Source organism: Lithobates pipiens, unplaced genomic scaffold, assembly GCF_037356315.1.
Source record: "Lithobates pipiens isolate NorthernLeopardFrog02 unplaced genomic scaffold, aLitPip1_a1.2 Scaffold_19, whole genome shotgun sequence".
NCBI lineage: Eukaryota > Metazoa > Chordata > Amphibia > Anura > Ranidae > Lithobates > Lithobates pipiens.
The window spans coordinates 170659583-170683950 of record NW_027507764.1 but is presented as its reverse complement, the minus strand read 5'-3'; the positions used below and the strand labels follow the sequence as shown (position 1 = coordinate 170683950).

The following is a 24368-nucleotide window of genomic DNA, read 5'->3' as shown; positions in this document are numbered from 1 at the left end:
TGTGTGTGTGTGTGCGTATGTGTGTGTGTGTGTGCGTGTATGTGTGTGTGTGCGTGCGTGTATGTGTGTGTGTGCGTGTATGTGTGTGCGTGTGCGTATGTGTGCGTGTGTGCGTGCGTGTGCGTGTGTATGTATGTATGTATATGTGTGTGTATGTATGTGTGTATGTGTGTATATGTGTGTATATGTGTGTATATGTGTGTCTATGTGTGTGTGTGTGTGTGTGCGCGCGTGCGAGTGTGCGTGCGAGTGTGTGTGTGCGTGCGTATGTGTGTGTGTGCGTGCGTATGTGTGTGTGTGCGTACGTATGTGTGCGTGCGTACGTATGTGAGCGTGCGTGCGTATGTGTGCGTGCGTATGTGTGCGTGCGTATGTGTGTGTGTGTGCGTGCGTATGTGTGTGTGTGTGTGCGTGCGTATGTGTGTGTGTGTGTGTGTGCGTATGTGTGTGTGTGTGCGTATGTGTGTGTGTGTGTGCGTATGTGTGTGTGTGTGCGTATGTGTGTGTGTGTGCGTATGTGTGTGTGTGTGCGTATGTGTGTGTGTGTGCGTATGTGTGTGTGTGTGCGTATGTGTGTGTGCGTGCGTATGTGTGTGTGTGTGCGTATGTGTGTGTGTGTGTGCGTGCGTATGTGTGTGTGTGTGCGCGTGCGCGTGTGTGTGCGCGTGTGTGCGTGTGTGCGCGTGTGTGCGTATGTGTGTGTGTGTGCGTATGTGTGTGTGTGTGCGTGTGCGTATGTGTGTGCGTGCGTATGTGTGCGCGCGCATGTGTGTGCGCGCGTATGTGTGTGCGCGCGCGTGTGTGTGTGTGTATGTGCGCGTATGTGTGTGTGTGCGCGTGTGTGTGTGTATGTGCGCGTATGTGTGTGTGTGCGCGTATGTGTGTGTGTGCGCGTATGTGTGTGTGCGCGTGCGTATGTGTGTGTGCGCGTGCGTATGCGCGTGCGTATGTGTGTGTGTGCGCGCGCGTATGTGTGCGTGCGTATGTGTGTCATTGCAGCACGCACACATACAATGATATTGTACACAAACAAATCACCACAAACACATACTGACATTACACACACAGAAACCATGACACCCAAACAATAGAAATGACTCTTGAGACAGGGGTACTCAGGAAATCATTTTAGACCTGCAGGGGTACTTCACCGTAAAAGGTTGAGAAACACTGGTTTATAGCGCCACATTCTCTTTTTGGCTTCTAGTAAATTGTGCGTTATCCTGATATGGCTTTAACAGACAATGAAAAAAGCTCTTGCTCCTGACACCCTTAAATACACAGAACCCACAATTAAATATGCCATTAAACGGCCATGAATATTTATCAATTAGAAAAACATTGCAGTAGCTTTGACATCCAACTGTATAAGGTATTGAACACAAAACATAGAGCGTAACAATGTCTCGATGTGCCTCAGACAAGTAACAGTATTTCAATGTGTCCAAATCCCAGACAAAACAGTACATTGTTTAAAAAAAAAAAAGGAAAAAACATGGAAGGGAATTTATATCCTTGAAAAAGGAATTTCCCCAACGGGAGCTTACTGCTTAAATCTGCAGTGCACTACAGGCCCCCCAGGCAAGAAAGGGATTACACTGAACTTCCACTTTCAAAAAAAAAAAATAGACTTGTATTCCCCCTACTTCGCCCCATGGCTGCCATGATCAGATCACTTGGTCATGACCTATTCAAACAAGACTTGCTTGTTCTCACACTTTAAAACGTATGGAATCTCAAAGTGCAGCCAGGTGATGCAGAGACTTATTGAACCGTTGCCCAAGAGGAATGGAAAAGCTCTGGCAGCTACTGAGGCGGGGACAGTCCATGTGGGAATATTCTCTTGCTCCTTCACTAGCCCCCCCCCCCCCCATCTCTGAACTGTCTAGCACAGACACCGTGGTTGGAGGACTGAGAAATACACTACTAAACCTACAACTAGCATCCATTTGTATCCATCCATAGTGTAAAAATGCAAATGTCACAATTTTTTTGCATGATCACCAATCATATAGATGTGGCAAGCACAGATATGCATGCTTGTATTAGAGTGCAGGTCTCTGGACAGCATTACATTTCTCCAATATATAAACATATACTGTACATGTTACTATTTCTGTTTAGCTTTCTCCTTGGATAAAGAGTCAGTATACCTAAACCTATCATGAGAGAAATACTAGGGTCAAGGCTTCCCCTGGTGACCTTTGCCTTCAAAAATGCTCATTGCCTGGCTGTCTTGCTGATCCAGATGTGTCAAAGATTTCTAAGGCACTGACCCAGAACAAGAATGCAGATTAGGTGTGCTGACATCACTTGCTGCAAGCTTGTACTGGCTGAATCAATCAAAGCACAAAAAGCTTAAAGTGGATGTAAACCCTCACATATACTAGAGCTGCGCGGTTAATCGCGGAGAATCGTTATCACGATTCTCCACCTGCCGCGATCGCAACTCGATAGATCTTGTCCCCGGCATGTCCCCCTGTTTTAGAGCAAAGCAGAGGGGAAGTCATCGGAGCCGGTGTGCTTACGTCACTCTGCAAAGAAGATTGTGATTGGTCAGTCGGGTAAGTAATGTTTCTTCTTCACACTGAGGTCTCGGGGAACAAGCGTGACTGCAGCTGCAGCACTGAGGAAACGTGAGCTGCTTTACGGCTTTATTTTTTAGAATCATCAAATGCTCTGCAATACCCTGCAGTAGCCTTGAAAAACCCTGCCAATACTCTGCCCATACCCTGCCAATACTCTGCCCATACCCTGCCAATACATTGTTTTTCATTACATTTCTTTCAATTTGACTGAAGTGAAATTATGGCTTATGTTATTGCCATCTTGTTTGTTCAGAGCAAATAAGTCAGTGGAAATCTAAATCGATTCAAATACAGGAATTACAAAAAAGTGCACTGTGCAAAGTTCAAATTGATCCAATTTACAGGTGCTCCACACTCCATGCAATTCAGTATGCTGTGAAAGTGATGCGATAATCAGATGCCGTTTTATCACTCAGGTGCTCCCCCCCCCCCCCCATGTAATGAAGGCTCGCCTTAAGGTGTGTGACCTTGCCGTTAAGCTTAGTCAATACACGCTTTAGAACGCTTTGGAACCACTACAGGGTTCAACAGTGCATCCGGGATCCTGGATCAATCGCCAACGTGCCTCAGTAAATCAATGAAAAAAAGGATCTCATAGTGTAGTATGTTTATGCAATTTATTTAACCACTTACGACCCGGCCAATGTATATAAACGGCCGGGTGGGTGCTCTCTCCTTCAGAGTGGACGTTCAGGAACGTCCCTCAGAAGGAGGGGGAGGAACATCCCTCAGGAGGGGGATCCCACACAGCGGCGCGATCCCGATGCACTTGTGTCACCTGGACAAGGTGCATCTCCGATCGGCAAAATAATTTATGACAATTAGATTTTATTGTATTTTTCTTAAAATAGAAAGAAGAAAATATTGGATTTTTTGGGGGAAAAAAAAACACTCTTTTTTCACTTATATCGCAAAAAGTCGTGAATAAATACCAACAAAAGAAAGCTCTATTTGTGTGAACAAAATTATAAAAATTTCATTTGGGTACAGCGTAGCATGACCATGCAATTGTCATTGAAAGTGTGAGAGTGCTGAAAGCTGAAAATTGGTCTGGGAAGGAAGGGGGCGAAGGTGCCCAGTATTTTAGTGGTTAAACAAAAAAACAGGTCCCACACAGGGTACTCACAATATCCAGACGCCTCAGTGCGCCATTCTACATCAACCAAAAAACGAATGGTTGAAACTGGCCAGTAACGGGGTGGTATGCTGATCGTTCCGAACAGCTGATCTGCTAAGCGTACTGTCCAGTCCCCATCCCCTACATGTGTCGATACAAGGAAATTTCGTATCTTTTCTCAGGGGGACATTTCCCCTGAGGAAGTGCAGCATAACAGACTCAGTCTGCTGCTTCTCCCTCTCCCAATTATGGAGTGCTGCATAAACTCTGCATTTGAAAAATAGTTTTCTGCCTGGGAAAAAAAAAATTAAAAAAAAAAAAAAAAAAAACACACAGAACCAGTGGGTTTGAGGAGGAGTTTTTCAGCTGTAAAAACGCTCTAACTCAAAAAAAATAAAAAAATAAACCCTGAAAATGTGGCTATTCTGCATTTATGAGCATTTTCGATACGCTTTAGTGGGAGTTTTTAGTTATTTTTAGTTATAGTTTTGCTAAACGTTGAAAAACACTACTTCAAAAACACTGCAAAATGTATTCTACAGCTAATGCTACTGACGTGTTTTTTTTGCAATACATTTTTTTTTTTCATGAGAAAGAAGGTGGTTACAAACTTGTATATAGTAAAAAAAAATTCCAGTGTGCATAAGGCCTTAAATTGGTACTAAATCCAGGACCCTGTAGTTCACTATATCTGGCCTCCCACAGTATACAGAAGATGAAAATTATTATTTTTTTGTAAATATAAACTGCCAAATATCGTTTCTCATCTGCAGTATATAGCAGACTGGTGACTTCTATCAGTGTCTGGTTAAAACTTGTAAGAGGAGTTTTCATTTTCCTCTATCCAATGAGTCTGCTTGAACCCCTGACCCTGTCTGGACAGTGCTCATTGGCCTTGAGCTGATCACATGCACCCTCCCAAAAAAAAAAAAAAAAAAACTAGCAATACACACCAAACTGAGCATGTGTACAGTGTACCCAAGGCTCTGTACTTTTAGGACATGGCTTGGGGACTGTGAAAAAAGAGGAGGATCAGAGAAGACAGGATCAAACAGGCTTTTTACACAATGCACAGGATTAACCCCTTAGATTCCACAGCGAGTATAACAAGCATGCTTTACTGCATATACTGACCGATTTTACTGTTGTGTGTTTAGTAACACTTTAACCACTAGTCGACCAGCTCACGCAGATATACTGCAGCAGGTCGGCTCTCCTGCGTGAATCGCTGTACATGTTAGAGCATGCCCGTGGGTCGGACAGATGCGATGTCCGCCGACGACCCACGATCGCCTAGTAGAGAAGCAGAATGGGGAACAGCCTATTTAAACAAGGCGATTCCCCATTCTGACAGGAGACATGACAAAGCGCTGTGCAAACTGTTGGCGCTATATAAATCCTGTATTATAATAATAATAATAATAATAATAATGACAGATTTACTGTTCACAGTCATCGGGAACAGTGATCTGTCATGTCACAGTGAGCTCATCCCACTAGAGTTAGAACACACTTAATCCCTTGATTGCCCCTTAGTGTTAACCCTTTCCCTGCCAGTGTCATTTTTACATTGATCAGTGCATTTATATAGCACTGATCAATATAATGATGTCACTGGTCCCAAAAGGGGAATTTGGGGTCAGAATTGTCAGCCGCAGTCGCACTAAAAATAGCAGATCGCCTCCATTACTAGTAAAAAAAAAAAAAAGACTAAAAAAATAAAAAAAAATAAAAAAAAAAAAAAAGACACCCCTAAATCTATCTCATAGTTTGTAGACGTGATAGCATTTGCGCAAGCCAATCGATATACACCTATTGTAATTTTATTTTACCAAAAATGTGTAGAAGAAAATATATCAGCCTAAACTGATGAATACATTTGTTTATTTTTTGGATATGTATTATAGCAAAAAAAATAAAAAAAAAATTTCCCCAAAACTGTCACTTTGTTTGTAGCGCCATAAATAAAAACCACAAAGGTGTTCAAATACCATCTAAAGAAAGCTCCACTTGTGGGGGGGGGTGACATCAGTTTTGATTGAGTACAACATCGCACGACCGTGCAACTGTCAGTTAAAGAGGTGCAGTGCCGTATCGCAAAAAATGGCTTGGTTGTTAAGGGGGCAAATCCATCCGGGGCTGAAGTGGTTAAGGAAGGAGTTGCATTAATTTATGTGCATCTGAACAGAGCTCAGTTTGAAGTCAGAAAGAGCCAGGAAACTAGCATTTTGAGAAGGTGGTCAACTATTGCAGCCTACAGTACATATTCCTCTCAGTACAGGATTTCTTTAAGTGGCATATCAAACAGTCTGGAAACCAAAGACTGGAGTACTTAAAACAGATTCTAGTAAATTAGAAAAGAAAAGCAGAAAACGGTCTGTTATGGTCAACAAATATATGGCTTACAATTTCCAGCTTCCATTAATTTGCGGAAGCCGTTTTAATCCCCAAAAAAATAAAAAATGGTAAAGCCCACTTACCCTATATGGCTCTCTCTGTAGTAGACCATTAACACACAAACACTACAACCTTAGGTAAAGTTGCTGTCCAAGATCTAAAGCCTTCAAATAGTCATACATCAGCAATGGCACTCACAATACATTTAATTAAGTGAACTAGTCCATTACCTAAAGATAACTACATGTTTTCAGAACTGCTTCCCAATTTGTGTTTTATGGAGGGTCTGCTTGCCTGGAAATATTCAGTGGTCTGCTTACATAAGCCTTCAAAAAGCTGTACACACTGGCAGCCATCAGTGACTGTCAGCTGACCTCTTTATGGTAAACAGACATTATTGCAGGACACATTGCATGTCGGCATATGTCCTCAAATTAGAAAATGAAGAAATTTTGAAGACCAATGCCGACACAGATGAATAGAGGTCAGTACAGTTTCGTGAACATGAAAACTACAATCTAAGTCTGTCTTAAAAAAACATGAGTGATTGGGCCAATAAGTAAAAAAAGGAAAAGAATCAGGCTTGTAATTCAAAGCAGCCAGGCTCAGCCAAAACAGGTTAGATAAGGAAAAACAAGTCAAACTGCCCTATATAAAGATGACCTCACCACTTGGCCTTAAAAGCTAATTTTTTAGCTCATCTTTTTAAATGTATTTTTAAAAACAGTAAGACAAGTGCACCAAGGCAAAAAATTACCTTAAATTTTCAAGCTCTTGTCGTTTCAGAGGAGAAGAAGGTGGTGCCGGAGCAAATTTATCACTTTCATGGCTTTTATTGCTGGGGAAAAAAATAAATATCAGATCACAAATGGAGAAATAACATAAGAGTTAAAGTTTACGTTTTCAAATGTACCCGGTCACTAATGCATTACATTGTGTCTGCAGTGCACAAGAGACATGTAATAGAGCTTAATGCGGTCCTTCAACTTTTAGTGAAAAATCCTGTACTTTCTAAAGCCAAATGTGTTTAGTTTCATGGTAAGTGGCTTCACTATTCTGAAAATACATTCAGCTTGCTGATATTGAAATGTTATTTACACCAGAATTCTTTGGATTGCCATTACATCTCTTTTTTTTTCAAAGGACCTCAAAAAGGTACTTTTTTTTTTAAAGCTAAACTCCGGGCATCTTGATTCCTAATAGCTTCAAGAGCTTAGTGACTGATTATTGTATTGCTGCACAGCAGTGGTACTAATTTGACTAAAAAGCACTACGTTGTGTGAAGAAAGCAAAAATAGATTTTTTTAATCATTATAAAATTTTCTTAGAGTCAGCAGAGGGATAAAGGAATCCAGATACTATCTGGTTATAGGGCCACCTACAGGAGGGCTGGACACAGGCATCTGTGTTTAAGACATCTGTCTGAAACCGGTATTAAAAAGTAAACATTATATTGCAGCTTACTAATTCTAATGCCGTGTACACACGACAGGACTTAAGTCCGGCAGACTTTCGACGGAGTTCTGACAGAGTTCTGACAGAGTTCTGACAGAGTTCTGACAGAGTTCTGACAGAGTTCTGACAGAGTTCTGACAGAGTTCTGACAGAGTTCTGACAGAGTTCTGACAGAGTTCTGACAGAGTTCTGACAGAGTTCTGACAGAGTTCTGACAGAGTTCTGACAGAGTTCTGACAGAGTTCTGACAGAGTTCTGACAGAGTTCTGACAGAGTTCTGACAGAGTTCTGACAGAGTTCTGACAGAGTTCTGACAGAGTTCTGACAGAGTTCTGACAGAGTTCTGACAGAGTTCTGACAGAGTTCTGACAGAGTTCTGACAGAGTTCTGACAGAGTTCTGACAGAGTTCTGACAGAGTTCTGACAGAGTTCTGACAGAGTTCTGACAGAGTTCTGACAGAGTTCTGACAGAGTTCTGACAGAGTTCTGACAGAGTTCTGACAGAGTTCTGACAGAGTTCTGACAGAGTTCTGACAGAGTTCTGACAGAGTTCTGACAGAGTTCTGACAGAGTTCTGACAGACTTTCCGAATGAACGGACTTGGCCACACACAATCACACCAAAGTCCGACGGATTCGAACGTGATGATGTATGACTGGACTAGAATAAGGAAGTTCATAGCCAGTAGCCAATAGCTGCCCTAGCGTCGGTTTTAGTCCGTCAGACTAGCACACACACGAGCGGATTTCTGGGTCCGGCAGAGTTCTGGCGGAAAAATTTGAAGCATGTTCCATTTCTAAAGTCTGTAAGGGTCCTTTCACACGGGGCGGATCAGTTCTGATCCGCCCCGTGGATATCCGTTTGCTCAGCGGGGATCACTCCGCCGATCCCCGCTGAGCAGGGAGATGACAGCTCCGTCTCTGCACACTGCGCAGGGACGGACCTGTCACAGCTCCGCTCTCCCCTATGGGAGATCGGATGACGACGGACCGCAGTGCCCGTCGTCACCCGATCCGATCCGCAGACGGATGGAAAAATAGCTTTTTCCTCCGTTACACTTTTTCAGATCGGAGCGGGTCGGATGTCAGCGGACATGTCACCGCTGACATCCGACGCTCCATAGAGCTCTATGGAGCACCCGTTCAGGTCCGCCTGAAAAACTGACAGGCGGGCCTGAACGGGACGTCAGTGTGAAAGAGGCCTCAGACTTTTGTGAATCAAAAGTCCGTTGCAGCCCACACACGATCGAATAGTCTGCCGGAATCATTCCGTCAGACTTTTGATGTTGGAAAGTCCGGTTGTGTGTACGGAGCATTAGGTGTGGCGGCTGCATTAGCTTTCTATTTTAGTCTTTTTCGTATTTTCATCTGGTAATTCAGCCAGTACGTTTTTTTTTTTTGTTTTTCAAAAGAACACGCTGTAATCCAGATGCTTCAGTTTACAGGAATGAGACTACTGGCATTTAACACTGGCACGGGTACTTGCAACAATCAGCTTTTATTTATTCACATATATCCTTTATCCCAAAAGAAAAAAAAAAGGGTATCTAACGCTGCTAATACATTTAACATTTCCCTCTCCCCAGACTGACAATGATGCTGTCCAAAGGTGCCCCCCCCCCTCTGTGCCCTTTCAGCCAGAGTGGGGGCACTCTAATAGAGGGTGTGTTACTGGCTAGATCCACCAAACTACATGGGAATGCCCAAGGCATGAACAACCCCAACCCCCTGGGACCAAAAGGATGAGAACTGTGACTAAAGAGGTTGTCTGACCTGACCAGCAATCTGGCGTGGCGAGACTTACCAAGAAAAACCTTGTATTAGCAAAGACACAACAAAGTTATCTGATTTCCATGAGGTCAATGTAACCAAATAGGTAGGGTGCATATGAGTCAACCCCACAAAAGGTAGGCAGGAAACTGAAGCAAGACCTTAGACACAGAGGGATTTGATAGGAGGTGCCACTGGGACACTCAAAAAAGATCCTGCTGAAGAACTGCTCTGTCTATCCCGGATCCCATGCTATAGGCCTAGCAAAGCTCTTGAGCGCCCCAATTCAACAAGCATCAGCTGCCATGGAGCAACAAAGGTGAATCTTAGTAGTGTTCATCCGATTAGGGACATAGCAAGGTAAAACATCTAGAGAATGTTACTCAAGAGGCTGTGGATCTGCCAAGGGAGGACCTTTTTCCAGATGGACAAGTCCCAAGTCAAGACCTCTGTTCCTGTCAGAGGATACCTATGGCAGATAGCGTGTTCCACCTGCTGACAATCAAAAAAGTCACATTGGCCTCCAATGACAATCTCTTCCTGCCACACCCCATTGGAGGTGCACCTACCGTAGGCGCATAAACCTTTCTTCCCTGTCCAGAGGCCATCAGGTGAAAGGAACCGGATTCCAAAATAACAGTCCATAGGGCAATCAATGTGAGGTTGGAACTCTGTCATCCAGCAAGGGGACCAGACTACCTCCCCTTTCACAGGAAGTACTCAAAATCCTTTTTTTGTGATGAAGGCACAGCAGCACCTAGATGGTGTCGAACAGAACCTGAAGCAGGGAACCTGTTTTAAAGCGTAAAGCAGTAGGAACCAAGGATGGTGATTCTCCAGGGAGCAAACAAGGCTGTGCACCTTTTTATCGGAAAACGAAGCTGGTTAGTCTCATCAACAGGTAACAGACCATTATTAACTCTGAAACCTGAAAGCCAAAGCCAAATCTTGAAAATGTTAGGCCCTTTGGGAAGATGCTGATTATAAAAATCCCCAAAACCGTCTCTCCACAGGAAATCAACTGAGTGTCCCACAATAAAGAAGTCAGAACCAGTGAATCTGGTAGGTCAGCGGGACCCCTCTGGAGAAGAGGAGGGTTGAGAGTTAATATGTACAACGAAGGGCCTTTTACGTCCCATGAAGGATAGATTGGTGGCTCAGATGGGCACAGTACCAGAGACTGGATTGATACACAGGCTGAAGCAAGGATGTAAGAGGATCTCGAAGAAACTGCAGAATGTGCATTAATCTGTGAAGCAGTACAGATACACTAAGAATCAGCAGCTGAAGAGGGTCCAGAGGCAAAGCATTAGCCTAAAAGGGCTCCTTGCACCTGGATGCCCAAGATGCAAACTGCCCAAGCACTTGTCAGGGTTCACATTTAGTCATCCATTTGTAGAAGTGGGAGAACATCTTCATGCAGAAGGTTTTTAAGAGGGTTTAGCCAGTCTCTGAGACTTATGTACTGCCTTACGGGGCACCTGCCATGGGGGCACCTGCTGCAAGTGTAGGAGGATGGGTCTCAAACTAACTTGTCGCTAGAAAACGAGGCAGGAGTTTGTTCTGGGCTTTTGTCTATTTAGTCCTACACTTGACAATAGAAACAAGTGTAGGACTAAATAGACAAATACCCCTTGAAGGTCAAGGGAGTTGGAAGCGTTTTGGATATGGCATCAGCACCGTAACCAGAGTGATCTACACAACTGTATAGACATCAAACCTATGCAGGATAGAAAGGTAGAGGATTGTAAAAAGCCATCACAGCTCAAATGTATGGCTCCAGACATCCGTTCTACACTCTTAAGAGAAGTCTACCACAGCACTGGAGAGATCCTTTTGTAGTGATCTCACTAATTCTGCCATAGTTTGACAGTTTAAGTTCACAGCAAGCACTGGGTGGAGGTAGAACCTGCCAGAGCAAAACTGGTATTACAATTCCCTGTCAGTAGTATCTTTAAGTGTGTGTACGGCACCAATAAGAGCTGAAACAACCCCTTTCAATTCTGAGGCGATGACAAGAGACTGCAGTGACTAAAAAACGGTCTCTTCAGTGACTGCTGGGACTCTGAATTTGAATCAGGGGCGGCCACAGTATTTAGTGACCTGACCTATAGGCTCAGGAAGATCAGAGAGTCAGCAGGAGATGGCGCTAAAGTATGCTTAGAGCATTTGCAGCCAGCATCTTTGAAATGGTGACTGCACTTGAGTGATTGCAGTAAAGGTCCCGACAATGAAGCAGGGGGGCTCAGCCACACCCGAGGGAGCTGAGCTAAACTCAGATGATGTAGATCCTAAACTACAGGGTCAATGAATTCCAGATTACAGGTGTCAGTGCCTTCAGCAAAGCTCAGATTGTTCGGGCAGTATGGGCTGAGGCTACCTCTAGTTGCAGAACGGCCCCATTTACTTATATGTCCACACATGCTGTGTTTGCATGGTGGTGATGCAACTAGGTCCAAAGTGTGGGGCAAGGCCTCAGGTGCTTACAAATCCAGGCAGCTGGTGCTGATGAGGGTCTGAGGTGACCAGGTCACAGTAGACTGGACAAATAGGAACAAACTGGAGATCAGTAGGAGCAGCAGCGGAACAATGCTTCTGCTAAGTTCAACAGTGGGGGAAAAAAAAGTGCGGGATGCATGTGCTACAACCCAACCCAGTGGATAACATTGGCACTCATGCCCTCAACTTTAACCTGTACCATGCTAAATTGGTTTTAGCAACAAATTTGAAAGGCCCATAGCAATGCAATTAGCTAGGTAGCTCTCAATGCTTCAGCCTGATTCACTTACTCAACAGAGAGGGATTTCAGAGACAGGACAAGCACTGAGGCAGTTTCACAGCTCTGAACCTGCAAAGTACTCTACGGAAGACTTTTACCAGTAACTGAAAGTCTAAAGCGATACCCATTGACATAAGGTTACATTCCAAGAAAGCCCTGTACTTCCAGTTTAGTGGGGTCCGGGATTAGCGCTCTAACCAGCTCCAGCACCAATGTAGAACCGAATCCTGAATGAAGTCAGTGAAAGAAGAATCCCAAAAAAATTAAACCAAAGAAAAAAAAAATTAGCAAAGACTAGAATTTTTAGAAGTAGAGCTGAAGAAAAGCTGTCCATCCTCTTATGACACTAGCAAAAAAAAAAATTTTTATAAACACGAGGCACACTGGGTAGAGTTATTTAGGTGCTGACCTACATTTTTTTTGTTTGCCAGTGTCCATTCCTCCTTTAGGCGACCGTATAACCCTACAGTATTACTAATGTATCACTAATGCAACTTAAAAGGTGAAACTAATATATGAGATTGACTCATTAAATGCAAAGCAAGATAGTTCAAGCCTGGAATAGTCATAATTGTGATGATTATGGCTTACAGCTCATGAAAACCCCAAATCCACAATCTCTGAAAATTAGAATATTACAATCAATAAAACAAAGATTGTACATAGAACAATATCAGACTTCTGAAAAGTATAAGTATGCATATGTACTCAGTACTTGGTTTGGGCCCCTTTTGCAGCAATTACTGCCTCAATGCGGCATGGCATGGAAGCTATCAGCCTGTGGCACTGCTGAAGTGTTATGGAAGACCAGGATGCTTCAATAGCGGCCTTCAGCTCTTCTGCATTGTTCGGTCTCATGTTTCTCATCTTTCTCGTAGCAATGCCCCATAGATTCTCTATGGGGTTCAGGTCAGGCGAGTTTGCTGGCCAATCAAGCACAGTAATCCCACAGGCACTGAACCAGGTTTTTGGTGCTTTTGGCAGTGTGGTGCAGGTGCCAAGTCCTGCTGGAAAACGAAGTCAGCATCACCATAGAGCTCATCTGCAGAAGGAAGCATGAAGTGCTCCAAAATCTCCTGGTAGATGTCTGCGTTGACCCTGGACTTAATGAAGCACAGTGGACCAACACCAGCACATGACATGGCTCCCCTAATCAACACTGTGGAAACTTCACACTGGACTTCAAGCATCTTGCAGTGTGTGCCTCTGCATTCTTCCTCCATCCTCTGGGTCCTTGGTTTCCAAATGAGATGCAAAATATGCTCTCATCAGAAAAGAGGACTTTGGACAACTGAGCAGCAGACCAGGTTTGTTTTTCTTTAACCCAGGTAAGAAGCTTCTGACGTTGTTTGTTGTAGTCTTAAGGACTCCTGAACAACTTTGCTTTATAATGTTCTAATGCATGTTAAAGTGGTTGTAAACCCTTACAATCTTTTTAGACTGCAGGTAAACCTGTAAGACCTGTAGCTACCCCGGACAGCTTCTAAACCTGGATGCTTATGAGATATCCCCTGTATCTGCTAATATCATCGGCACATGCGCTCATTCGTGCCGTTGCTTCAGTTAGTGTGCCGTTACCGGTGGCTTACGCACGCATGTACAGGAGTGACATCGCAGCTCCGGCTAATCACGATGTCGCCGGCCAGAGCAGTGTAGGGGGACCGCAGCAGGGGCTTCGATCTAAGGTGAGCAGATCATAATGAGCTAGTATGCTATGCATTATTAGCTCATTATGCCTTTGTCTTGCAGGTTTTTTTTTTTTTTAAGTGGTTAAAGTATATTTTGTCACTTCTGAATTATGACCATTAAAGACCACCTAACGCACATACATACCTGTACGTCATTTCATGCAATAGATACATTGGACAGAGAGTGAGCCAATTAGCAGGTCCGCCGGCCACCCAATATCGTTGCCCCAGAGAGGCAGATCGCCGTTCTGACAGGGGAGGACACAGATCTTCTGTTCCTGCTACAGGAACATGGATCTCTGTGTTCACCCAGTCAGTCTATCCCCCACACAGTTAACAAGCACCTCCTAGGGACACACTTAAGGCTTTGAGCACCCCTGGTGTTAACCCCTTCCCTGCCAGTGTCATTAGTACATCAACAGTACATATTTTTAGCACTGATCATTGTAATAATGTCACTGGTTCCCAAAAAAAGTGTCAAGTGTCAGTTAAATGCCCGATTTGTCAGCCGCAATGACGCAGCCCCGCTAAAAATCACTTGACACTACTAGCCATTACTAGTAAAATAAATAAAAATATCTAGTAGTTTGTAGACGCTATAACATTTGCGCAAACCAATCAATATATGCCTACTGTTTTTTTTTTACCAAAAATATATAACAGAATACATATTAGCCTAAATTGATGAAGAAATATGAATTTTACATTTTTATATTTAGGTGTATTTTATAGCAGAAAGTTAAAAACATTGTTTTTTTTTCAACATTTAAGCTCTTTTTTTGTTTATAGTGTAAATAAATAAATAAATAATAATAATAAAAAAAAAACGGAGGAAGTGATCAAGTACCACCAATTTGCGGGGAAAAAAGGACAATTTTATTTGGGCACAGCATCGCACGACAGTGCAATTGTCAGTTAAAGTAACGCAGTGCCGCATAGCAAAAAAAGGCCTGTCATTAAGGGGGGTAAAACCTTTCCGGGGCTGAAGTGGTTAATCCATCCTAGTAACACAGCTAGCAGGAGGGGAGATTGCTTAAGAAGTGGTCCATTTTAAATCAGGTGCATATAGCAGGCCATAGACAAAGTCGAAAAATGAACAAAACTTGGGTCGATCTTCAAATTGTTCGTTTTTCACATCATTATTGTGTCAGCTCCGACTCACAAATATTCATTCCGCAATTTAAAGTGCCTGGGATCATACCATATATGGTGGACTTGCCCTAAAGTCAGGGAATCAGGGGATTTTGGATACGCATTTATAATTTTATCTACTCACTAACCCAGGTAAATCTAACCAAATTACTGCAACAGGCGCTGTTGGGTAACCAAATAGCGGGGGTGCCAGGGCACACAAAGAAACTTGTATCATTTATCTTTACATCCAGGATAGCGGTAGCTAGGTCCTGGAGGGTACCCATGATCACCTTTGACTTTGTGAAAGCGAAGCTGTCCTGGATTATGATCAATGAATGCCTCTCAGCGATATTACTGGATAAACAACCAGTCTGATGAGATCTGGGAACCATGGTTGAAATATCTGTCTGAAGGTTTATGAGCTGTTAGTATAGCTAAGTAGAAAACAACAGGGGTGCACTCAACCCCCCCCCTCTAATTTCTTCCTCTTTTTTCACTCCTTTCCTTTGTACGTTTTTTTTCCCCTAGAATCTTGTACGAGAGATCAGCAAGCGGTAAGAGGCCTCATGGTCACATGGTGCGGAGTGAGGTGGCCGGGGTCTCCCCAACCACAGCGTGATCCCACAGAGGGTGGCTGGTGGGACTCCCGCCTTTCCTCTTGCACGCTAATAAGTACTGTTGTGACAATCCTAGGGGCAATATATACCTAAACAGTTATAATTTCAAGTTGTAATTTTCTCAATAATACCTAATCATTTATGGGTCCAGTTCAGTCAAATTTGAATGTAGTTACCCAATCACCCATGGTACACTAACCAATGTGATACTGGTGTTGGCATATTTTTTTAAATGCCTGGTAGGCCAAGATATGTTTCTATTTTCAGTGTTTCCAGAATGTACCTTCTATCTGTTAAAACCAATAAATATTATGGAAAGAGAAAGTGCCTGGGATCCAACATGCCGTTTCTCTCCCCCCCCCCCCCCCCAGAATAAAAAAAAAAAAAATAAAAAACACAAAAAAACTGTTGGCACAATCATATGAGCCATTTACATTTTTTTCGACTATGGCCTGCTGGAGTTTGGATAACCTATTTTTGTCACAATAAAGTCATTTGTGGTGCCTTTTGATCTTTAATTGTTGGGAAAGTATAAGGTTTAGTCCCACTTTATTAGGTGAGACTGGGGGTAATAAATAACTGAAAACTAAAAAAAATATTTTTATTATATTAGTGTAACTCCTGGGAACCAAATTAAATTAATCATAAAGCCATGCAATGAATGAAATGTAATTGGCTGCCATATATTAATGAACTTTCCACAGCAATCTATAGGTGCATGATACAACTTTGGAAATAAAATAGCAAATCTGTTGCTGGAAACCTATAATAATTTTGTACAGAGAAAAAAATGCAGACTATCATTGCCAACCTCTTCTGCTGAAAATGCTAGTTTCCTGGTTGTCATGATCATCCCGTGGCTTTATTTCTGTCACACACTGTATTCAGATTAGGAACCCTAAACTGCATATTTGTTTAACGTCAGTGACCAAGAAAGTATTAAGTCAGAAACAGCCAGGCAACTAGCTTTTTTTCTACAGGAAATCAACAGCTATACAAATCTCTCAGTATAAGTCTGCCCATATACAGTAAAACAGCAAAACATTGGCACGCCTGCATTTCTGTCAGCTAATGCACCACTTCGCCCAAAATATTGTTGCAATTATAGATGTTTAGGCATTCTCTTGTTTATTTCTTTTGTTTGTATTGGTAGGATGCAAAAAAGTGAAGAAACTAAAAGCCAAATCCGACACGTTCCACAGAAAACTCCAAAACCGGAACTGGACAAAATTATTGGTACCCTCAATGTAATATTTGAAAGCACACCACTTGAAAAAATAACCGAAATCAATTGCTTCCTGTATCCATCAATGAGTTTTACAACTCCTACTGGAATTTTGGACCACTCTTTTGTCAATTGCTCCAGGTCTCTCAGATTGGAAGGGTTCCCTTTCCCAACTGCTGATATCTTTCCACAGGTGCTCTATTATTATTCAGGATTTATATAGCGCCAACAATTTACGCAGCGCTTTACAATTTATGGGATTTACATCTGGACCCGTTGCTGGCCAGTACAGTACTCTCCATCGCTTTGTCTTAAACCATTTCTGGGTGCTTTTTGACATGTGCTTTAGGTCATTGTCCTGCTGTAAGACCCATGACCTCTGATGGAGACCCAACTTTCTGACACTGGGCCCTACATTGCAAATCAGTATTCTTTGGTAGTCTTCAGATTTCATAATGCCACGCACACAGTCAAGGCATCCAGTGGCTGAAGCAGCAAAACAACCCCAAAACATCAGTGAACCTCCACCATTGAGTGTAGGGACTGTATTATATTTTTAAAGGCCTCATTTCTTTTTCTGAAAACAGAAGAATGGGCTTTACCAAAAATCTGTAATTTTGTTGTCTGTCAACACCACATTGTCCCAAAAGGATTTGGGCTTCCTTAACCTCCTCGCGCCCGCCCTATAGCCGAATTACGGCCGTAGAGCAGGCGCGTTCGTTCGGGCGGTCGTCCCTGGACGGCCTGATGTTTACTTCCGCAATGCGCGCCGCCGCGGGCGCGCATCGCGGAAGTTCTGTGTTCGCCGTGTCCCCCGGGGACAGGCAAACACAGATCGCTGTAAACGGCCAATCACAGCGGCCGTTTACAGCGTGATCGGCGTGTCCAATGGGAGATGATCTCATATGTAAACATATGAGATCATCTCGCAGCGCCGCTCTCCTTCCTCGCACAGACAGTGCGAGAGGGGAGAGATGAACGGCTGCAGCGGCAGCCGTTCTGATTCTGGAAAAAAAAAAATTAAAAAAATGAAATAAAAAGTGCCATCCGCCCCCAGCAGTGCCATCCGCCCCCAGCAGTGCCATCCGCCCCCAGCAGTGCTATCTGCCCCAGTGCCATCCACCCCAGTGCTACCTGCCCCCAGTGCCATCCACCCCAGTGCTACCTGCCCCCAGTGCCATCCACCCCAGTGCTACCTGCCCCCAGTGCCATCCACCCCAGTGCTACCTGCCCCCAGTGCCATCCACCCCAGTGCTACCTGCCCCCAGTGCCATCCACCCCAGTGCTACCTGCCCCCAGTGCCATCCACCCCAGTGCTACCTGCCCCCAGTGCCATCCACCCCAGTGCCACCTGCCGTCAGTGCCACCTGCCGTCAGTGCCACCTGCCGTCAGTGCCACCTGCCGTCAGTGCCACCTGCCGTCAGTGCCACCTGCCGTCAGTGCCACCTGCCGTCAGTGCCACCTGCCGTCAGTGCCACCTGCCGTCAGTGCCACCTGCCGTCAGTGCCACCTGCCGTCAGTGCCACCTGCCGTCAGTGCCACCTGCCGTCAGTGCCACCTGCCGTCAGTGCCACGTGTCATCAGTGCCACATAGTGCCATCTGTCATCAGTGCCACGTATCAGTGTCATTTGTCATCAGTGCCACCTGTCAGTGTCACGTGCCATCTGTTGTCAGTGTCACGTGTCATCAATGCCACTTATCAGTGCCATCTGTCATCAGTGTCACGCGTCATCGGTGCCATGTATTAGTGCCATCTGTCATCGGTGGCACATATTAGTGCCACGTATTAGTGCCATCTGTCATCGGTGCCACGTTTCAGTGCCACGTGTCATCAGTGCCACATATTAGTGCCATCTGTCATCAGTGCCACATATTAGTGCCATCTGTCATCAGTGCCACCTGTCATCATTGCCACGTATCAGTGCCATCTGTCATCAGTGTCACGTGTCATTGTCCTGGTGCTTCAAAAGTGTAATAAATAGTCAACAAGTTAGATGTGTAACTTATGTTCCTAGAACACATGATGGCGCTACCTGCATGTTGGGCCTCTCTATGTGGCCAGGCTGTGAAAAAGTCCCACACATGTGGTATTGTAATACTCAGGAGGAGTAGCAGAATTTTTTGGGGGGTGTCATTTGTGGTATACACATGCCACGTGAGAGAAATAACCTATTACAATGACAATTTTGTGGAGAAAAAAAAAAAATGAAAAATCTTAATTTTGCAAAGAATTGTGGGAAAAAAATGACAACATCAAAAAGCTCACTATACCTCTTACTAAATACCTTGGAATGTCTACTTTCCAAAAAGGGGTCATTTGGGGGGTATTTGTACTTTCCTGACTTGTTCGGGTCACAAGAAGCGAGATAGGCCACCAGTACATCAGATGTGATCAATTTTGTGCGATTCGCACCACAGCTTGTAGACTCTCTAACTTTCACAAAGACCAAATAATATCCACTAATTTGGGTTATTTTTACCAAAGACATGTAGCAGTATAAATTGTGACCAAAATTTATGAAGAAAAATTAATAATTTGCATAATTCTGTCACAGAAACAAAGAAATATGCGTTTTTTTTCAAAATTTTCGGTCTTTTTTCATTTATAGCGCAAAAAATAAAAACCCCAGAGGTGATCAAATACCACCAAAAGAAAGCTCTATTTGTGGGAAAAAAAGGACAAAAAATTCATTTGGGTACAGTGTTGCATGACTGAGTAATTGTCATTCAAATTGTGAGAGCACCGAAAGCTGAAAATTGGTCTGGGCAGGAAGGTGTTTAAGTGCCCTGTAAGCAAGTGGTTAAGTAATTTTGGAAAAGTCCAAGCTGGCTTTTTATGTTTGTGTCAGCAGTGGGGTCCTTCTGGGTTTCCTACAACAGTGTCCCTTTTCATTCAGATAGTGATGTATAGTGCAAGCTGCACAGTTGTACCCTGTGCCTGAAGGTTGATCAAGGTTCTTTATCCACCATTCGAACAATCCTTCACTGCAATCTTTGATCAATTTTTCTCTTTCGTCCACGTTCAGCGAGATGAGCTACATGGGCTGTAAACTTTTTGACAATGTTACACAGAGTGAACATGGGAATAAAATCTCTGGAGATGGATTTGTAACCTTGAGATTGTCCATGCTTTTCCACAATTTTTGTTCTCAAATCCTCAGACAATTCTTTGCTGTACTTTCTCTTCATGCTCCGTGTGGCACACAGAGACACACACAAACAGAAAGGTTGAGTCAATTTTTCACCATTTTAACTTGTTGCCATTGTAATTTCTATATTGTCAGCACCTGTCAATTGATGGAGGTGAGTTTAATTACAAATTACAGGAGCATTACAAACGTGGAATGCAATTACTTCCAAAAAATGTTTCCAGTCCATTTTTGGAGTGTGGAAGGTGTCAGCTTTGGCTTTTTGTTTCTCCACTTTTTTGTGTCTTACCTATACAAAGAAAATAAATAAACATGGAGAATGCCTAAAGATTTGCAATTGCAACAATTTTCTGGGTGAAGTTGTACATTATCTGACACAAATGCAGGGGTGCCAATATTTTTTGCCATGACTGTAGGTCATATCTGCAGAACTGGAATGGTGTATTTACCTGCATCCTTCATTGTTTTCCCCACCCGAATCTGTGCTGCCTGTTTGACTGTTATTCTTAGCACCATTTTCTTTATTAACTTCCTGTAGGTCCTCTGGTAAAAGGATGAGAGCATTCCTTAAACATATTGCAGCAAACTCCATGCTGGCTACTGGAATAGCAGATGATTCCCCATCGCTAAAGTAAACAAAAATAATAAGATTAATATCCACAAAAACTGGCAATAGTAAATTAAACACTAGTATATAAAATCCCACACATCCAAATCACCTAAAAGTTTACAAAGTGCAAAACATTCTTTTAAAGTAGTTGTTAACCCACTTCTATTAACCACTTCCAAACTGGGCCTATTCCAGCACTTCTCTCCTACATGTAAAAATCCAAATTTTTTTTTGCTAGAAAATAACTCAGAACACCCAAACATTATATTATGTTTTTTTTTTAGCAGACACCCTAGGGCAGTGATGGCGAACCTTGGCACCCCAGATGTTTTAGAACTACATTTCCCATGATGCTCTGGCACTCTGCAGTGTAGTGGAGCATCATGGGAAATGTAGTTCCAAAACATCTGGGGTGCCGAGGTTCGCCATCACTGCCCTAGGGAATAAAATTGCAACTTTATCTTGCACAGTATTTGCGCAATAATTTTTCAAACTTTTTTTGGTGGGAAAAAAGAGGTTTCATGAATTAAAAAACAACAAAACAGTAAAGTTAGCCCAATTTTTTTGTATAATGTGAAAGATGATGTTATGCTGAGTAAATAGATACCCAACATATCACTCTTTAAAATTGCGCAAACACTCATGGAATGGTGCCAAACTTCAGTACATAAAAATCTCCATAGGCGACACTTTGAAATTTTTTACAGGTTGCCAGTTTAGAGTTAGAGGAGTTCTAGTGCTAGAATTGTTGCACATGCTCTAACACATGGGGCGATACCTCACATGTGTAGTTTGAACAGCGTTTACATATGGGGGCGGGACTTGCATGTGCATTCGCTTCTGAACACGAGCTACCGGGGACAGGGGCGTTTTAAATTTTTATTTTATTTTTGTTCATTTGCGCACTTTTTTAAAAAAAATTTTTTTATCACTTTTATTCCTATTACAAGGAATGTAAACATTCCTTGTAATAGGAATGGTGTGTGACAGGTCCTCTTTATGGAGAGCTGCGGGGTCAATAAGACCCCACATCTCTCCTCCAGGCTGGAAAACATGAGATTGGGAAAAAAATAAAAATAAATCACCAATCTCACGCTGACAGCCACAATCGCAGCTTTGTTTACTTCTGGGAACCCGGGCGTGACGTCATAACGTCGTGCCCGGGTCGCCAATTCATAGAATTGACTGGTGACCATCTGGTCAACAGAAATCTCTATTGTCCTCATCTGGCGCTGGCCGATTCTTTCTCTGGGCCCCCAAATGGCACGGGAGAGCCCAGAGAAGCACCGGGTGGTGTGTGGGGGGGGGGGGGGGGGGGACACATCCCCTCCCGTCGCCTATAAGAACAATCAATCGGTGGAACTGCCGCTATGATCATTCTTATGCACAGAATCGCCGGCTGGAATGAATGATGCCTCTAGCTGCAGGCATCATTCAGATATCCCCACTCAATGTCAAAGATGTCATATGATGCCCTAAAGTATTGAAGTGGTTAAATATCCCCATCCTCTCAATACCATTATAAGAATTGTCCCTGTACCTGTGTTCTGTAAAACAAATCTGCCCGATTGTACCTATATGAGCTTGGATTTGACACTCAGCTGACCTCTCTCATCAGCTTACAACTCCAGTGGGCAGGGCAGAGCCCTTCCGCTGACGTCAGCTGGGGAGGGGGGGGGGGGTGGAAAGAGAGCACGCCGACACCCAGCCTGGAGCCGCACTCATATGGGTACACATTGGACAGATTTTTTACAGAACACAGGCACAGAGACAATTATGAAATAGTACAGAGAAGAGCGGGCACTGATATGAGGAGCGGGCCATGATTATCGTGGTCAGTTTACAGGGGGGAGGATATAGCCAGGCAGGATCAGCCAGGTATTTCAGGTGATATGGGGGTCCAAATGACACAGCAAAAAAGCACTGTGCTGTATAACATGCTTTAAAGGAACAGGATCTTTATTTTTTGGAGGTTAACAAACACTTCAAGAAAATAAAATGAATGTAATAAATAAATACACACAGACACAAACAGATGTCCCCTCCAGTGGTTACATGTCTGTATAATATACAATCATGAAAAACATGTCAAGCATATAATCAAGCAAACAAATATATACACACAAATATATATTTTCCAAAGTTACATCTGAAGCAGAAAGATTTACTGGGGAAAAAAAAAAAAAGATAGAAGGGCTTCCCTTTTAAAGATAAGAAAAGCTACATAATACTGTTGAAATACATATGAATGAAAAAAATTATGGGCCAAAAGTTATTTTTGGTAAGGCAATTTTATAATTCAGACAGTCATTTCGAATTGCACAGTTAGTGCGACTTTTTTTTTGCAGACAACTAGCTGAGCAAAAAATGACTCAATAGCCTGTTATAGTAGAAATTGACAAGGAAGCAGAAACACAATGATGACCTATTCCCCATGCTTTTTCCTCCTGCATGCCCGGGAGAGGAGCCGATTGGCTGATAAACAGGGGAATTTGGACATACCAGCAAATTCTATATCTTGGAATACAGTATAGAACAGGGGACAGGATGTCAGACCATGGGTTATACGCCACTACTTATTGATGATTGAATACTGCCTAAAGCTCTGCTGGGAATACCCCAATGCATCCTCAATGTAACCCCCCCCATACAATACAGGACAGAACAGAACAAAGTCATACACCTTGGAATGTCCCCAAGCAATAAGCTGAGGGGTGGACGACAACATAGCAAACAGCAGCAAAAAGGTCCACAAGAAGAAGAGAGAGTGAACATGCCTTAAACACTGAACAGAAGACCAGGTGGTAGCCTTGCAAACCTGCAAAACTGATGCCCGATGCCAAAAGACCCAAGAAACATGAGCGGTTTGGTGGAATGTGCCCCAATAGGGAAGAGGGAAAAAAAAATCAAAATCAATCCCCTAAGGAAATAAGCCTTGAAAAATTAAGGCATGAGCCTCCTTGCAATGGTGGAAGAGGAAGCAGGATGTCCCTTCAGGGAACAAAAAGGAACTCAGCATTTCTGTTGTGGTCAGAGCCTAACTCTGACCACAGCCAGGCAGTCGAGCGAAAGCTACTTGGCATGTTTTATGTTTTTGAAGTATGGCATAGGGTACATATAACCATTTCCTTACGGAGATGAAAGGCATAGAAAAAGGTCTGGGTTTCAGAACCTCCTTGTTCCTGTGTAAGACAAGAAAACCCTCCTTGCAAGGGATTAATAACTCAGACACTCATTATGAAGGCAATGGCCACCAAAAAGTCCACCTTACCTATGAGATCCACCAATAGGATGATGTCCTGAATCGATTCAAAGGGAGATTTCTGAAGAATTGAAAGCATTCGATTTAGATCCCATGGAGACACAGCAGGTGTTGGTGGGGGTTAACATGAGCACCCCCGTGTATAAAAGGTCTTGATAAGTATGAAGCCAAAAGGTTTCTGGAATAGAATGGAAATCTGTACCTTTAGAGTACTAAGTGCCAGATGCTGGTCAAGGACTGAATGAAAGGGCGGCCAGGGTGTGAAGAAAAAAAATATGGGCAGGGTTGTGTGGTGGTAGATCCCATGAGGAGTAGATTTCTGCACCTTGAGCAAAATGTGAATGACAAAGCCAGCAATGTTCCTGTTCGTTAGGACCCAAGTTTCAACAGCAATGCCATTAAAGCCAACGACTGAGAAGCAGGGTGGAACAAAGGGCTCCGTGATTAGAGGTCTGGCCTAGTTGGAAGAGGCCAAGGCTCGTCTGCCAGAGGTCTGGGTAAATCTGTGTACCAAGTTATCCTGGGCAATTTTGAGCGAGTAGGATTACTGGAATCAGTTTTTCCCAAATTTTACGG

At 43.3% G+C, this 24368-nt stretch overlaps 1 protein-coding gene across 3 annotated transcripts in view; it reads right to left on the bottom strand.

The window, feature by feature from the left end:
• Window positions 1–24368, bottom strand: part of CNOT10 (CCR4-NOT transcription complex subunit 10) — a 192788-nt gene that overhangs the window by 95574 nt on the left and 72846 nt on the right. For all 3 annotated transcript variants that reach the window (XM_077491467.1, XM_077491468.1, XM_077491469.1), the window contains 2 exons: window positions 20370–20546; window positions 6860–6940 (listed from right to left, as the gene is read on the bottom strand). In XM_077491467.1, the coding sequence (XP_077347593.1) occupies window positions 6860–6940; window positions 20370–20546 (258 nt within the window). The remainder of the gene's footprint in view (window positions 1–6859; window positions 6941–20369; window positions 20547–24368) is intronic.